Raw genomic sequence first — 12,920 nt, 5'->3', positions numbered from 1 at the left:
CAGAGGGAAGGGTATTATTCAATTGCTTTAAAGACATCAAACAAGCCAGAGCCAGGGTTATCTCCTCCCCACTCCATGGGTTTTCCAGGCTCAAGGTTCTGTTACTTAGTTACTAACTGAGCTGCAGAGAAGTAGAGGCAGCCTGGGGGTGGGGGTGGGGGTGGTGGGCAGTGCCGACTTCATTCAGCCCAGGGTGGGTTGGGGGAGAGTCAAAACAATAGCCATTAAAAGTCAAACAGGGAAGGGGAGCCTTAGGGTTGCTGGTGAGTACAGGTGGCTGCAAAGCCAAGCTGGTCTTTGGAGGCATTCAAAGCCAGGAGGGGGAGGCATCTGTTATCTAGACAAAATCAACAATCCTTCTTGATTAAACGTTTTCTGCTGTCAAGGTCAATGCTATTCAGTCCCCATTCACTGCCCTGCAGAAGAGACAGGTGCACCTGAGATGGATTGCGCCAGTATTTTTTCCTGACTTAGGCAAGGAGAGGAGATATCACAGGAAAAGGACAGGGAGGGGCATTTCCCTGGTCCATCTCCAGGATAAAGAACACTGTTGGAGGAGTCACCGGAATGGTACCGCCTGTTGACCCGCAAGCCGCCCTCAGGCCATTGGAGGCCCATTACCTCCTTCCCTGTTCTTGGCACGTACATTCCACCCACTGTTCCAGTACTAGGAGCCACTTTGAGGACGCAGCCTTGAGAATAATGTCATCAGAGGCCATCTGGCCTTTAAAGCCGCTATATAAACCTAAAAGGTTTTCCACCACGGGTGCAGAGATGTACTCATCTTGCAGTACATAAGACAAGGCTCCTAAGTAAATTCTGTTGCTTCCTAAAACCACCACCTACCACACTAGAGTGGCCTGCCTGTTTCTGTCCTCCGTGTACAGGGACCAGTTTCAGGTATCACCCAGAGAACTCCAAGGCTGCGAACCACCAAGCCCACAGAACTACCCAAGCAGCCTTGAAAGAAGACGATCTTGATCTTCCAGAAGCGGCCTGCTCTTGATGGTGTCGTACTCATCATACTAAAATAGAAGTAAAAACAAACCAAGCATTGTCCCATCAGGGTCACTTCATGGGGAGGAGGATTGGGGAGTCGAAGGCCAGTGGTTCATTTCTTGTGTAGGTTACAAAACTGTGCTTACTAAAAAAAAAAAAAGAAAGAAAGAAAGACATGTCTAAGCCTTTTGAAAAGGTAACACGATCACAAGGAAAGACTTCTGAGAGTGGAGTGGGCACTTTGAGTGTCTTGCTTTTCCTAGAAGCCGGGTGGATCGCTGGTTTTACACTTGAGATGACAACAGGTATGGCACAGGACGCGTACCCCAAGGCTGCAGAGTTATGAGCCCAGTTCCACTCTGCCCTCCTGGTACTCTCCCCACCCCATCTCTCAGCCGCCCAGGAGCAGGGGCACACCCCTCTAGTGAGTGTCGCACCCCAGCCCCTCTGCTCTACAAGGAGGGGTCTAAAGAGAAGCCAGTTCCCAGATGGCTTGGAACATGAGGCAGCCACTGGCTCAAATTCTGTCTAGCTCCTAAGCTCCAGGATGAGGGATACGAGCCCCATCATAGCCAACATTTCAAAAGGAGACAAAGTCAGCGAAAAGCCCTGATCCCCACTTCCAGCAGAGGGTATCCCAAGACCCAGCATGGCCCAGAGAGAAATGTGCCGCTGACTGCTACCTTCCCTGGTGGTTTCTTTCCTGGGTCCCTCACCCATTTCTAGGGCTCACCCTACCTGCTAAGCAGCGCCTGGACTTTCACTTTTAACTGGTGAACTTGGACATCAGGTAGTAGGGTGGACAGTCCAAGGCAGCTCAGCCTATCGAGAATACTGTAATAGCTGTAATAGCTGTTTGCTTCCAGTTCCCCGTCTTCCAAAAGTGGACCCAGGCTAGCGGAGTGCATTCATGTACTTTGAGGAGGTTGAAGAAGGAGAGGCCCCAGGATTATGACTTATTAATCTATCGCTACAGAGGCTGAATCATCGCAGTCAAAAATGAGATCGCTTTAACTGGGGCGATTCAGCTCCCACTTCCAGCGAGTCCCCCTTGGCTTGCGCACAGCATGCGGCAGGGGAGTTGAGCTGAGTCGATCCAGCAGGTGCTGACCAACAGGCTTACAAAGCCCGGCGACCGGCAGTATGGTCGCTGCCCCTCTGAGCATGTACGGCTGGGAGAGGGCAGGAGTCGCTGCTCCGCTGAGCCTCTGGCGCTCCTTGAACCGAATTCAAGTGCGGGCTTGCTCACTGGGTGGGCGGGGAGGAGTGCCAGGGAGGAGTGCCGGCCACTGCTTGGAGAAGGGTTTTCCTCCAAACCCACTTCCTCCCTTCTCTCCCCCTAGTCCTGGAGCCTGGGATGACCCAAGGCAGTCACAGCTTTGCCAACCTGTCTGACGGAAGAGATGGCAGGGGTCCCCGCGCGAGTCTGCATCCCCGGGGCCGCCACCCCAGCTGCCTGGAATCTGCTGGGTGAAACACACCCGATTCCGTGAAAGCGGTAAGAGGGAAAGCAGCGTGTGTCCCTGCCGCAAGGCGGAGATCGGGGTTCCTTCACGCCCCCCGGCGCCCGTGAGCTCTGCCGGCAGCCCCCAGCGGATTCTCCGCGGCTCAGCCCGGTCCTCCTACGGCCCGGAGGGCGGAGCGAGGCTGCTGTGACGTAACGAGGGGGGTGGCGTGGGGAAATGTGCCGAGGGGCCGGGGCTCCGCGGGGCCAGTCCCGGCGACGCAGCCACCCGTGCGCGAGCGATCGCTCGGCCACCCGCGCCCCAGCCCCAGTCCGCGCTCGGCGCCTGGGGTCTGCGAGCCCTTCGGGCTCCGGGCGGCGCACGGGGCGGGCGGGAGCCGGCAGCGCAGGACGCCGAGCTCCAGGTGCCTGGCAAGCGGCTGCGCGCCGCGGTGCCCGGCTGGGTTGGGGACTGTCGCTGGGTGCTGAGCTAGTGGATTGCAGCGGAAAATCAAAGGTGAGGCGTGTGGGAGTGTGTGTATGTGTGTGTGTGCGTGCGTGTGTTTTGTGTGTGAGAGAGAGACGCACTTGGGCACCTGGGTGGATCTGCGCTGCATGGTGGCTCGCACCTCAGTGTATCCGAGAGTAGGTCCCGGTGTGGGGTTCTCTGCCCTGTGCCTTTTGGGGGATGATTTTTGTGGCAAGGAAGGAGAGCGGCTGTCCTGCCATGAGTGGGGGCTGTGGGTCATGTGTGCAGGAATGGACGTGTTCACACCGCCGCAGGCTGGTGCCCCTGGCATGCGCCCTTATCCAGTCCTCATCCCCCAGCCGGCTGCTCCAGGAGGTAGCTGCGACAGGGACAACTTCTCTCCCAGCCACCTGCAAAGAAGCCTCCACGCGAAGAGAGCCAGGCTGCTGGGGCGGGGAGGGGTCCGTCCCTTCTGGGGGCTTCTGTGGGCATGCATCCCGAGATCCGAGCCTGGGAGGGGCAGGCGGCGGAGCAGAGAAAAGGGAGCGATTCTCCATCCTTCCTCCCCCCCAGGGAGACGGATGCCCAATGGTCTAGGGTCCGCTTCCCCAGCGCTCAGAAGGAGAGGACAGTTTGCCTATGTTTGGAGAGAATGAATCCCTGAGTGGCCTGTGCCCCCGAGGCACTGGCTAAGTCCCCAGGCAGCTGTCCCCCGCTCCCGGCGGTCCCTGATGTCTCGCCACCCCCTCCCTGCGTTTAAGAAACTGGGGTGCTGGCGCAGCTGTCTTTAATCTCCCCCATGGTCCTCCTGGAAATAGCAGGGAATTCTTTAGGAAACCCTTTGATCTTAGAGCCATCGAGTTGGATGATGAGAATTTTCTGTGCCATCCTGAGAACCGAACAGGCTGTCCCGAGTCTCACCTCTCCCCCACGCCCTTCGCCAGTGCTGCTTGGGCTTTTCTTAGGCACTGGAACCCCCCACCCCCACCCCACGGTGGCCCGCACCTGGCTATTGTCTCTCTCTCCCGCCGGTGGGGCGGTGGGGCTCGGCTATGGGGGTGGTGAGACCTACTGGGTTCAGCAGGCCACTGGGTAAGTGGCGGTGGGGAATGAATGGAGTGGATGAGGGCTGTGGGGGTAGAATGCTAGGGAGAAAGGAGAACTAAAGGCGAAGAGGATTTAGCATGTTTCCGGATGCCCAGTCCCCATCCCCATGCTCAGTTCTTAGGCTCCGGGGAAAGGAGGGGATGCCCCGGACCATTCTCACCCTCCTCTCCAGCAGAGCACAGACTCCGTCTCAGAGAAAACCAACAACCAGCCATTTCCAAGGTCTGTAACTCCTGGGCTGGAAAAATAAAGCAAGCAGAAACCCAAACTTCCTTGTGCATTTAATCGAACCACAATCCAACAAGTATTGATTGCCTGACATGGGGCTCCACTTTCACTGGGACCCAAATGAAGCACAAGTCACTCGGAGACCTGAGGCAGCAGGCTTCACTGTTAATGAAATCAGAGTCACTGTGACTTAAACTCATTCTTCCTTGGAAGAGCCTCCCCACCCTAGACTGGCTCCCCAGTTTACCTCCTCTGCTACCTTCACCGAGCTCTGCCCGGTGGTTGCTTCCTAGCTCTGTGGTTGCTTCCTAGCCTGCTTAGAAAAACATTGACCCCATGCAGTTTCAAGCCATTGACTGAGACTCCAGCCAAAAAGACAGAATTAGGGCTGGAGGTTAGCGTTTGACTCTCCCCCACCCACCTGCACCATCATCAGCCTCATCCCCAAAGCTCTAGACAGAGTTTCTGCCACCCAGGGGTCTTCAGACTCACCCAGACTTTGGAGTATGACCTTGCATGTTACACAGACGGCACCCTGGAAATGCTAGTGGTTAACGTACGGTCCAGTGCAGGTGGCTTCAGTGGGATTCTGGGTCTGTAGAATTAGAGTACTTATAAGACAGAAAAATGGTGGAAACAACCCAAATTGATCAAGGGATACCAAAAATGGTTCCTTTACAACTTTTTTTTTTTTTTTTTTTTTTGAGAGCTGCCAGATTTTGCTTTTTACCCAATGCAGACATTAAATCCTGGGTCCCCAAAGTACTTAGCAGAAAGGTCAGCCGCAAAGCCCAGACCCCACTTTACAGACAGTCTTCTGGTAGGGAAATGAGCACAGAGAGGATAAACAGTGCACCTGGCAGTGCAGAATGAATCAGAGGCAGAGGCAGGCAAGGGTGCTCGAGTACCTGTTGCTGGCAGAGGCAGGCAAGGGTCCTCCAGTACCTGTTGCTGGCAGAGGCCCCCACTAGCTAATTAGCAGTCCCTCCCAGCATAAAGGAGCCATTTCCAATCTTCACTCGGGCATGGAAGTTGGGGTGGGGGGGATGCCCTGTTCAGGAGAAATGTGTCCGCCGAGTGAATTATTCCCGCTACGTGCTGAGCACACCACCCCTTACCATCTTCTCTATTCCTGGAATGACCTCATTCCTGCCCTCCCTGCTTCACTCTTCATATACTCAAGACCCAGTCCAAACCCTCCTTTTATGAAGGCTTCTCTGAATTCTCCAGGAAAGGAGGCATCCTCAAGCCCTGGGTTCATTGCTCCACAAAATTCCTACCCTAGATGAGCTGGCTTCCTCTGCCTGTCTCCCCCTCCTAAACTGGCACCTCCAGGAGGGCACCAGCCAGGGCTCATGCATGCCTGTATCCTCGGTGTGCCGAACAAAGAAGTCCCCCAGCCTTGGATTTTGCATGACAGTAGATAAATCCTTTACTTAAGTGATGAGCTATTGTTTCAGATCTTAAGCCAAGCCGGTAGTGTTACAATTACTTTCCCAGCATGATGGTAAAGCAGGGGTCAGCTGTTTTAAACCAAAGCCCAATTTTCAGTCACTCAGTTTTCCAGCCCACTGAGCAGTGGATAGGATACTGCAAAAAGTGCAGTAGGGTCGGGTGTCCCCTGTTTAAATCTCAGTTCTACCTGTTCTATACGGGGGATGGAAGCAAATTACTTAAACTCCCTAAGGCTCAGTTTCTCATCTGCAAAATGGGGATGCCTATCCCACTTCCACTGGGAAGATCAAGGGGATAAGGAGTGTGAATGAGCTACTGTGGTGTTTGGGATTCACTTCTGTGAATGAGCCTGGCTCCCGTATTCCTCCTTCATGGGGGATCCCAGGCAAATCCTCTGGGGTGCTAGAAGAGGAGCATTCTGGGGCAGCATCTCCCTGAGGGACCCTCTGAGGCATGTGGAGATCAAGCACTGGAGACTGGAGAAATGAAAACAGAAGAATCAAAATAAACTAAATCTACATTTTAAATATAAAGGCCAGCCAGACTTTCATTTTTAGTATTTAGGATCATAGATTTGGTCATTCTGTGGGCAGCTTTCCGCAGATTGCAGATACACGAGATGGCACAGGAGAAAGGGGGGGGCAGGTAAAATTGGCTGAGTCCTGAGTATGAGCCCAGCACAATGCTATGCTAGGCGCTTCCACACGGATCTCATACCTCAACCTTCCGATGCCACCATTGTCACCAGTGGGAGTCAGAGTGGTTAGGTGCCAGGGATGAGGTCATACGGGCTTCCTGGTGGAACCCTGGTTTGTTTTACCTCTAAAGTCTGGGGTTTTTCCACTCTGGGGTTTCCAGAATGGAAAGACTCCAAAGCAGTCAGCAAGTCCGCGGAGACGTCCTCGTGGGGAGCAGGCCGGGAATGCTGGTGTCAGATCGTTCTGAGTCAGGGGCTGGACTCCACATTCTGCCTTTTTACAGTCTGTTCCAGTCAACTTCTTAGGAATCAAAGGACAAATTTTGTTTTTATTTTTTAGTTTTGGTTTGTATTGGGGGATTTCTTGGGGGGGGGGCATTGTTTGTTTGTTTTTTTGCAGCCACAGCCATCTCCCACATGTGCGTCACCAAAGATGACAAGATAAACTGTGATGATTTAACCCAACCCCCTCCCCCCACCTCCCGCTGGAAAAACAACTCAAAAAGTCTGCACACTGATGAGAATGGGCCGGTAGCTCTAATGCTCAAATAGACAGAAAACACACTTTTCAACTGAAGAGTCTGTCTGAGAAGGTAAACCAGAAACACAGAAGGCTGGGGAGAGCTTAAGTAGCCTCTGACTGATGGCGCCATCTTCCTTTTTTCCTTGCAGATGTCACAGTGGATCCTTTGCCTCCAGGACACATTAAGGTGAGAATACGACCTCTGGCTGTCTAGAACTAGCCTGAGAGTGTAAGGCAGCCATGGATATGGGATATGAGCTACTCAATGAGAGCCACACTTGGCTTTCCCCTCCATTTGACCTTGATGGCTCTGGGGTGGCGGCCAACAGCTCCAACCAGACAGAGCCGTACTATGATCTGACCAGCAATGCAGTCCTCACATTCATCTACTTTGTGGTCTGCATCATTGGATTGTGTGGCAACACACTTGTCATTTATGTCATCCTCCGCTATGCCAAGATGAAGACCATCACCAACATTTACATCCTCAACCTGGCCATCGCAGACGAGCTCTTCATGCTGGGTCTGCCCTTCCTGGCCATGCAGGTGGCTCTGGTCCACTGGCCCTTTGGCAAGGCCATTTGCCGGGTGGTCATGACTGTGGATGGCATCAATCAGTTCACCAGCATTTTCTGCTTGACGGTCATGAGTATCGATCGATACCTGGCTGTGGTCCACCCCATCAAGTCGGCCAAGTGGAGAAGACCCCGAACGGCCAAGATGATCAATGTGGCCGTGTGGGGAGTGTCCCTGCTGGTCATCTTGCCTATCATGATATATGCTGGGCTTCGGAGCAACCAGTGGGGGAGAAGCAGCTGTACCATCAACTGGCCAGGTGAATCTGGGGCATGGTACACAGGGTTCATTATCTACACCTTCATCTTGGGGTTCCTGGTGCCCCTCACCATCATCTGTCTTTGCTACCTGTTCATTATCATCAAGGTGAAGTCCTCTGGGATCCGAGTGGGTTCCTCCAAGCGGAAAAAGTCTGAGAAGAAGGTCACGCGGATGGTGTCCATAGTGGTGGCGGTATTCATTTTCTGCTGGCTTCCCTTCTACATCTTCAATGTCTCCTCTGTCTCGGTAGTCATCAGTCCCACCCCAGCCCTTAAAGGCATGTTTGACTTTGTGGTGGTCCTCACCTATGCTAACAGCTGCGCCAACCCTATCCTGTATGCCTTCTTGTCTGACAACTTCAAGAAGAGCTTCCAGAATGTCCTCTGCTTGGTCAAGGTGAGCGGCACAGATGACGGGGAACGGAGTGACAGTAAGCAGGACAAATCCCGGCTGAATGAGACCACGGAGACCCAGAGGACCCTCCTCAATGGAGACCTCCAGACCACTATCTGAACGGCTTGAAAAAGAAATAACACGCCAAGCTCTGCCAAGTGGCATGTGCTCCCTGCCCCCACCCCTCCCTTCCTCCCATCCGTCACACCTGGCTTCTAGAATAGGGAATTGCTCAGCATGAGTCCAATCAGAGAATAGTGTTTGAGTCGGCTTGTCTGAGTGAAAGATAATGTATTAAATTGATGACGCCCCCACCCCCTTCCCTTTAAAGTGAACATTTAAATGCAGGCAGACAATTCCAAGTCAGGAGAAGACGAGATCATGCCTGGGTGTGATCTGTAGAAATGGTGAAGCTCAACAAAAATAGAAAAGTGTATCTGCGTGTTTAAAACCTAATATGTAACCTGTGGTCTTAACATTTATACTTATCTCTTCTACTACTCTCTAGCCCCTGTATAGTCATTACCTATGTTTCCTGTGTTTCAAAGTACAGGAGTAGTCATCGAAGTGTGCCTAGTGTAGGTGGACGTTTATTCCAATATGGTACCCGCAGAAATGGACCTGCCACGAAGCCAATAAAGTTTAAGCTTCAGGGATCTCTCATGCTTGGGCAGTGTTTTCACATGACCACATGTTTTTGAAAAAAAAAAAAAATTGTAAAAGGAAGACATTTTTGTATTCTTTTTCTTAAAGAGGTCTCCTTAAAGCTTCCAGTCTCTCAAACCCACCTTGGCCCCTGGGTATTGGCCTTCCTAATTTCAGACAAGTTAGACCAAAGTAAGAAGGGAGAGGGAGAAGGGAGTGGAGGGCCCAGAACATAAATGCATGTGTTTTCTCGTCTTCGATATAATCAAAGAATTATTCACGTCCTCAGAAGGATACACCAATGGTTGGGGTCGTTGATTACTGGATTTATCAAAACAAAGCCTGCTTTTTTAGAAGATTGCGTTTTTTTCCTCCTTTATTTGTATTAGTTCTTCTTAGGGAGCCATGGAAGAGGAGAGTGGAGGAAATCACTGACATGAAAGGCAAAAAAAAAAAAAAAAAGGGACTGTGATTCTTGTGGGGAAAGCGTTTTTCCCCCACCATGAAAATAAATGAATAAGAGTAAAGCAAAATGACATCTTTACAAGAAAGCATGAAATTCCTTTTTTCTTTTTTTTTAAATGCCCGACATGGCTTCCTAATGAAAGAATGGAAATATAGTTCAATGACTCCTCTATTTTTTCTTAAGGAGTTGATAGAAATCTAGGCACTAAAATCAATCAATCATCAATCAATCAATCAATCACAGTGCACTAAAGACCTGAGGCCCCTGTTCCTAACACAGGAGCCCGTGTAGCAGCCCAGCACATAGCAGGTGCACAAGGAAGAATGTCCGAGGGAGCCCTGCCCCTCACAGGCACACCTGTACCATCTTCCTCGCCCAGTAGACACGCCAAATAGCCACCTTTAATTCCACACTCTCTGAGCTATTCCTCATGCACAGTCCTAACGGACAGGCACTTCACACCGTCGATGACATTTTTCTGTCCCTGAAATGTAGATGAGCTCACCGACAAGTGGTAAGATGAGATGATACCCATTTCACCGATTGCCAGGGTCTGAACAAATACACACTCGTGTGTTTGTGGGGGCGCCATCCCCTCTGGGTTTCTCGGAAAGCCTCACTCTTAGTGTCTCGTATATAGGTTTTACCATAAAAAGGAGCTCTCCTCTTCTGGCTCCCTGAGCAAGGGCCGTCTGCACGAATGACTAAGAACTCCACCCATGACGGTCACTGTGAATGGGCTGCCTTCCTCCTGTCTATACTATGCTCACCACCTCGTTCCCAAAAGTACTTACTGTGGCCTAGAGAAGTGTGTTCGGTGATATTATGACAGATCAGTAAATCCATGCAAAAATTAAAAGAGGTACAATTAGAAGATGCGACTCTAAGCAAAGCCATGACCCAGACGTGCCCGTGGTAAGATCTCCCACTACTTGTGGAGGAATGGTCAGCTACAAGTTCCGCTGAGGACTTCCTGGCAGCCACGACAGACAGAAGGCTACTCCTCCTCCTCTCCCTCCTCCGCCTTAAAAACAAGCAAAAATTTGGAAGGAAATGCTTTAAGCCCAACATTACCTTTACTAATAATATGAGACGTTCCAGGGTCTTTGAATAAAGGCTGATTTTTTTTTTCTTTAGGGAAGTGATTCCAAGGGACCAAGAAGTGATGGAAATAATTTCAGGAAAGACAGACTAACCGTGTAGCCCTCAGGCCCCTGCAGTCAGACACGGCCTCCAAGGAGGCCATCTGAAGTCTTCAAACAGAATGCCTATCCAGGTTTAAGGTCAGGGCTCATCAGCACCGTGGCTGTTCTAAGGGGCCTTTAAGACTAAGCTGTACTTCTGTCCAAATCAGCAGGCAGATTGCTATGATACGCTGTGCTCTGAATAGCAGATATGCTATGCTCTGAAAAGGAAATCTCCACTTTTTGAAATAACTCTTTCAGGGATAGCTGGCTCTCTGGTGGCTTTCATTCTTCCAAAAGAAGGAATAAACCTTTTAATTTCAACGCTAACACGATTTTAATTCTGAAATGTAAGCTGAGCCTCAAGTCAACATTTAATTATGCACATAAATCTGCTGGATGCTGGGAGAGAACCAAAAAGCAAGGCCACTCGTTGATTTGTGGGCAGCTGGGCATTCGGATGAACGCGAGCTACTCTGTAACCTACCCATTAGCGCGGGTAGTCAAGAGCTAGTTACGTCTGGGTGAACGTGGCGAGAGAGGGGTCAGGAGAGAGAATGGGACGCTGTGGCCCTTGAAGGGCGTTGGCTTGGGGTGGACATGGAACGTGGAGTTGACACTTTGGTGGAGTTCGTGCCACGGGTTGGGACAGTCTAGGCGGACCAGCAGAGGGACACTGGGGGATAGGAGAACACTGCATTTCCTTCCTTTATTTTTGGAAGAAGAAAGAGGAGGAGGAGGCAGGAAGCAGAGGAGAAAGAGGAGGAGGAGGGAGAGGACGAAGAGTAGGAGGAGGAGGAGGAGGAGTCATTACACTTCGCTGGCTGTGGCTGCTAGGAAAGTCCTGAGCGGAACTTGCAGGCGACCTTCCGTGGCGTAATAGCGTGGGATATTATGCATGAACTGTGGGGTCGCTTTTCCCGTAGTCTCCTTTTAAAACTATGCCTCTTTTTATTTCTGCATGGATTTATTTATCTGTCACGAATGGATGCAGAGAGGAAAATGTGGGCTGGCGCGTGGGACTTCCAGAGCCGGCCGGGAGCCGGAGTCTACTTGCTAACACAGATTTAACCTCCGGGTCGGAACACACGTGTTGCTGGCTGGATGGGAGCCCCGTGCTGGAAAAGTGTACAGTCTGGTCGTTGAGAGAGGTAGGAAGGAACGTCTGTCGGGATACGTGTTCCTAATCAGCTCCCAGCGTGACTTTGCATCAGGACCGCTGGGTCAGGACAGAAGGCAGAAGTGAACTTTGGCCGAGTTGGAGGAAGGAGGCAAGAGAATCACCAAAAGGCTCCATATTTGGTTGGGAAGGTCCCGTTAGTCTTTCTGGACCATGTGGCCTCGAATATAAATCACCACAGGTGGCTAGCCAAGCATTTGAGCTCAGAAGTCATTATTTATATTGGGCTACTTGTCTGATCCTCACATTTGCTGGATTCAAAAAATACCGAATTTCCTATCCAATGTTCTATCAGAACAAACCTTCACTTACACGGGTTGTCCCCCTTCTAATATGTGGATTTCTTGGAACATTCCCATAGGCAGAGTCTCATATTTTTTTTCTAGCAGCTCATCTGGAAAGTTGGCCCCAGGGATTATATTCCACTTAACAGCTGAAAAGCTTCCGTGAGTCCATTACCCGAGTCAGCAGACCGTTAGGACTGGGAAAAGCCGCTCCAGGACAAGGGTTTGTGCCCCCCCAGCCCACCCCCCCCCCACTGGCCACCAGGCTTCCTTTAGCTCCCCAGTGACCAGACACAGCCCAATCAGCTAGTTTTCCCCCTTAGATGTGTTAGGTTGTACGTATCTGGGCTGGACTTCAAAACAGAGTTAAATATTAGCCAAGACTCCACCAAGCCGAACAGAAAGGTATTGATTTTAAAATGAATATCATATTAAATGAAACACGGCGCCTCACTCACTGGATTCCGTGGACGTCTGCCTCCCAGTGGACGGAGATTTCCAGCATGAGACGGATCACACAGACCCAAGCTCAGGGGGTGGAGAGGAAGGGGGGATGCTTTTGCTTTTCACCCCTCTTCTTTCCTGGCATTACTGAGGGGACAGATGCAGCGGAGAAGGCCTCTCTGCCAGGATACTGGTGTCCGGTGAAGGGGAGGAGGCTCCCTTCCGCCCCGGGGCCTGTGAGGACTGGTCAGATGTACAATGGGCCTCACCCTATAGGAAAGCCTGTGGACGAGTGTGAGGCAAGATGTACTCCCAAAGAAACCTGAACTGGCGTCCCACAGCCTTGCCCACTCCCAGTGTTCAGTGCCTGGGGCCTCCGGTCACTTAAGCCACAGAGCGGGTCCCTTGGAGGGCAGTCAGGAAAGAAAGGAAGCTGAGCTGTGGTCCCAGTCAGACAGCTTTAGGCCTGGACTCAGGGGAGACACCATCATCTTAGGTCCTTACAAAGGTCAGATTGCAAAGCGTCCAGAACAGTGGCCCAGAGGGAAAGTTCTAGTCTCACGAA

The 12,920-nt window shown here is 51.5% G+C and overlaps 1 protein-coding gene across 1 annotated transcript; it reads left to right on the top strand.

The window, feature by feature from the left end:
• Window positions 1–2,666: 2,666 nt before the first annotated feature.
• On the top strand, window positions 2,667–9,206 carry SSTR2 (somatostatin receptor 2). Its single transcript, XM_059380749.1, has 2 exons — window positions 2,667–2,960; window positions 7,072–9,206. The coding sequence occupies exon 2, from the start codon at window positions 7,163–7,165 to the stop codon at window positions 8,270–8,272; it is 1,110 nt and encodes a 369-aa protein (XP_059236732.1). The 5' UTR covers window positions 2,667–2,960; window positions 7,072–7,162; the 3' UTR covers window positions 8,273–9,206.
• Window positions 9,207–12,920: the final 3,714 nt, after the last annotated feature.

This window comes from Mustela nigripes, chromosome 16 (assembly GCF_022355385.1).
Source record: "Mustela nigripes isolate SB6536 chromosome 16, MUSNIG.SB6536, whole genome shotgun sequence".
Classification (NCBI taxonomy): domain Eukaryota; kingdom Metazoa; phylum Chordata; class Mammalia; order Carnivora; family Mustelidae; genus Mustela; species Mustela nigripes.
The sequence above is the reverse complement of the archived record's forward strand: the minus strand, read 5'-3'. Positions and strand labels throughout refer to the sequence as shown.

Coding starts and splice junctions, on each gene's coding strand:
- SSTR2 (XM_059380749.1), top strand. CDS start 7,163: ATGGATATGGGATATGAGCTACTCAATGAGAGCCACACTTGGCTTTCC.